This window comes from Galeopterus variegatus, unplaced genomic scaffold (genome assembly GCF_000696425.1).
Source record: "Galeopterus variegatus unplaced genomic scaffold, G_variegatus-3.0.2 Scaffold16232, whole genome shotgun sequence".
In the NCBI taxonomy this organism is placed as follows: domain Eukaryota; kingdom Metazoa; phylum Chordata; class Mammalia; order Dermoptera; family Cynocephalidae; genus Galeopterus; species Galeopterus variegatus.
Genome location: NW_007742343.1, coordinates 7,486 through 9,790, shown reverse-complemented (window position 1 = coordinate 9,790; position 2,305 = coordinate 7,486). Strand labels below are relative to the sequence as shown.

Genomic DNA, 2,305 nt, shown 5'->3' with positions numbered 1-2,305 from the left:
GAGACAATTGGAAGTTTGGCCGACAATGAATGTCTTCTGAGTGGCATTTTTTTTTGCATTTGTACTTTAGAGTCTACAAAGAAATGTCTGTTCATCAGTTTAAAAAAGACTAAAAATATCTTTGGTCTGTGCATGAAAATTTTCTAAGCGAATATTAAACTCTGCTGCTCGGGGAAACAAGTCCTATTGGCTTGTGCAGGGTGTTTCGCGTGATGGCACATGGGGTGTCTGTGTTGCAGGATGAACAGAAAGCAGAAGATGAACTCGCCAAGAAGCGGGCGGCCTTCCTCCTGAAGCAGCAGCGCAAGGCCGAGGAGGCGCGCATGCGGAAGCAGCAGCTGGAGGCCGAAGTTGAGCTCAAGCGGGATGAAGCCCGGCGCAAAGCTGAAGAAGATCGGGTACGGAAAGAGGAGGAGAAGGCACGGCGAGAGCTCATCAAGCAGGAGTACTTGAGAAGGAAGCAGCAGCAGATGTTAGAAGAGCAAGGCCTCGGCAAGCCTAAATCCAAGCCCAAGAAGCCACGGCCAAAGTCAGTCCACCGAGAAGAGTCGTGTGGCGACTCAGCAACCAAGTGCTCCTCCACCCGTAAGCAGCCTCACCACGTGGCTCCTCATGTGTCGTCCCTCACACGTGCAAAGTTCTTGTCGCTTTAGAGGGCGGGCTCCCATCCTTCGTCACTTTTGGGTGTTCTCAAGAGCTGTGTGAGGTGGGAAGGGTGGGGATGATTGTCCCCATCTGAGAGATGAGAAAGTTGAGACCACTGCTCAGGCTCTGGGATGCTGGGATGCTTCCGGATGCAGAGAGGCTTCCCTGGGCCGGGGGATGACGGGGTGATGCAGCTGCAGATATCCGATGGCCAGGAGGCTGGGCTGCTGCCTGCTCCTCTCTCTTGCATCCTAGGGCAGGGCATCCATGTGGTTAGGGAACACATACGTGTCTGCTGGAATTTTTCATGGACCATCTGTTTCTTGTCTCTGGCAGCTGATAACTTGAGCCAGACTCAGTCTGGCTCCAGCCTGTCCTTGGCCTCGGCAGCAACGACAGAGCCTGAGAGCATTCACTCGGGAGGCACACCTTCTCAGCGGTAAGAGGGCCTGAGATGACTGCCAGTTGTGGGCCGGGTGATATTCAGAAGGGGAGAATGGAACTTCCAGATTCAAAACTGTTAGATGCTTTTGTGACCTTAATTTTGATATGCTATCACATTTACAGAACAGTTGCAGTAATTTCTCAAGGAATGCCTAAGTGCCCTCACTGAGTTTACCAGTTGGGTAAATTTCAGGACATTTGCCTCATCACCCTCTCTCCCCATGTACCTCCTGTCCTGTGCATACATGTGCGGTGTTTACTCATCTGAGTCAGGTGAAGAAGTGCAGCCCTGTATCCATAAATGCTTGCATGTATATTTCCCAGAACAAGGACTACAGTTATCAAACCAGCACTTGATCTGACCTGCAGTCCATGCTCAGGGGCCACCAGTTGTCCCAATAGCATCCCTGACAACTGAGTGTTTTTTCCTCAGTCCAGGATCCAGGTTGGCACCACACATCACATTGAAATGCTACGTCTCTTTGGTCTCCCTCAGCCCGGAGCTGTTGCTTAGCCTTTCTTTGTCTTTTCTGCCCTTGATGTGTGTGATAAGTTGTTTTGTAGTTATTTTGTAGGCTGCCTGCCAGTTTGGGCTTCCCCATGGTTAGACTGAGGCTGTGCACGTTTGCCTAGAGCAGCGCAGAAGTGAGTTGTTTTCTTCCTAAGCAGGTGCCAAAACTGGTCATGTCTACTTGGATTGTTTAAGGTGGCATTTGCTATGTTTTTCCAGTGATTATTAAAATTTTTCCTTTGCGATTAAAAAGTAATTTTTGAGGAGGTGCTGGGACCCATCAGGACATCACTTAACTTTTGCTCGAGGGCTTCAGTGACCTCTGCTGATCTCCTTGTTCCTGCTTCCTCTGCTGGAGTTGGTGGCTGCCTGCAGCAGCGAGGACTCTCTCTCCACCTGTGTGGCCCTCTATTTATGTATGTGTGTGTGTGCGTTGCCATGGCTCTGCTGACTGTGGGTCGTATTTTCCTGTCTATGTGTCTTGTGGCTTATCATTCTCTCCTGGGCAGTGTGGAAGATACTTCTAAGGAACTGTGGATTCTTTTTTTTTTTTTTTTTTTAATTTTATTTTGTCGATATACAATGTGGTTGATTATTGTGGCCCATTACCAAAACCTCCCTCCCTCCTCCTTCTCCTCCCTCCCACCCAACAATGTCCTTTCTGTTTGCTTGTCATATCAACTTCAAGGAACTGTAGTTGTTATG

The 2,305-nt window shown here is 49.2% G+C and overlaps 1 protein-coding gene across 1 annotated transcript; it reads left to right on the top strand.

The window, feature by feature from the left end:
• Window positions 1-212: 212 nt before the first annotated feature.
• LOC103582432 (calmodulin-regulated spectrin-associated protein 1-like) lies at window positions 213-1,084 on the top strand (the record flags this gene model as incomplete). Its single annotated transcript, XM_008564029.1, has 2 exons — window positions 213-585; window positions 982-1,084. Coding segments are annotated over exons 1-2 (476 nt in total), but the record flags the coding sequence as incomplete, so codon positions are not given.
• Between the last annotated feature and the right edge of the window lie 1,221 nt (window positions 1,085-2,305).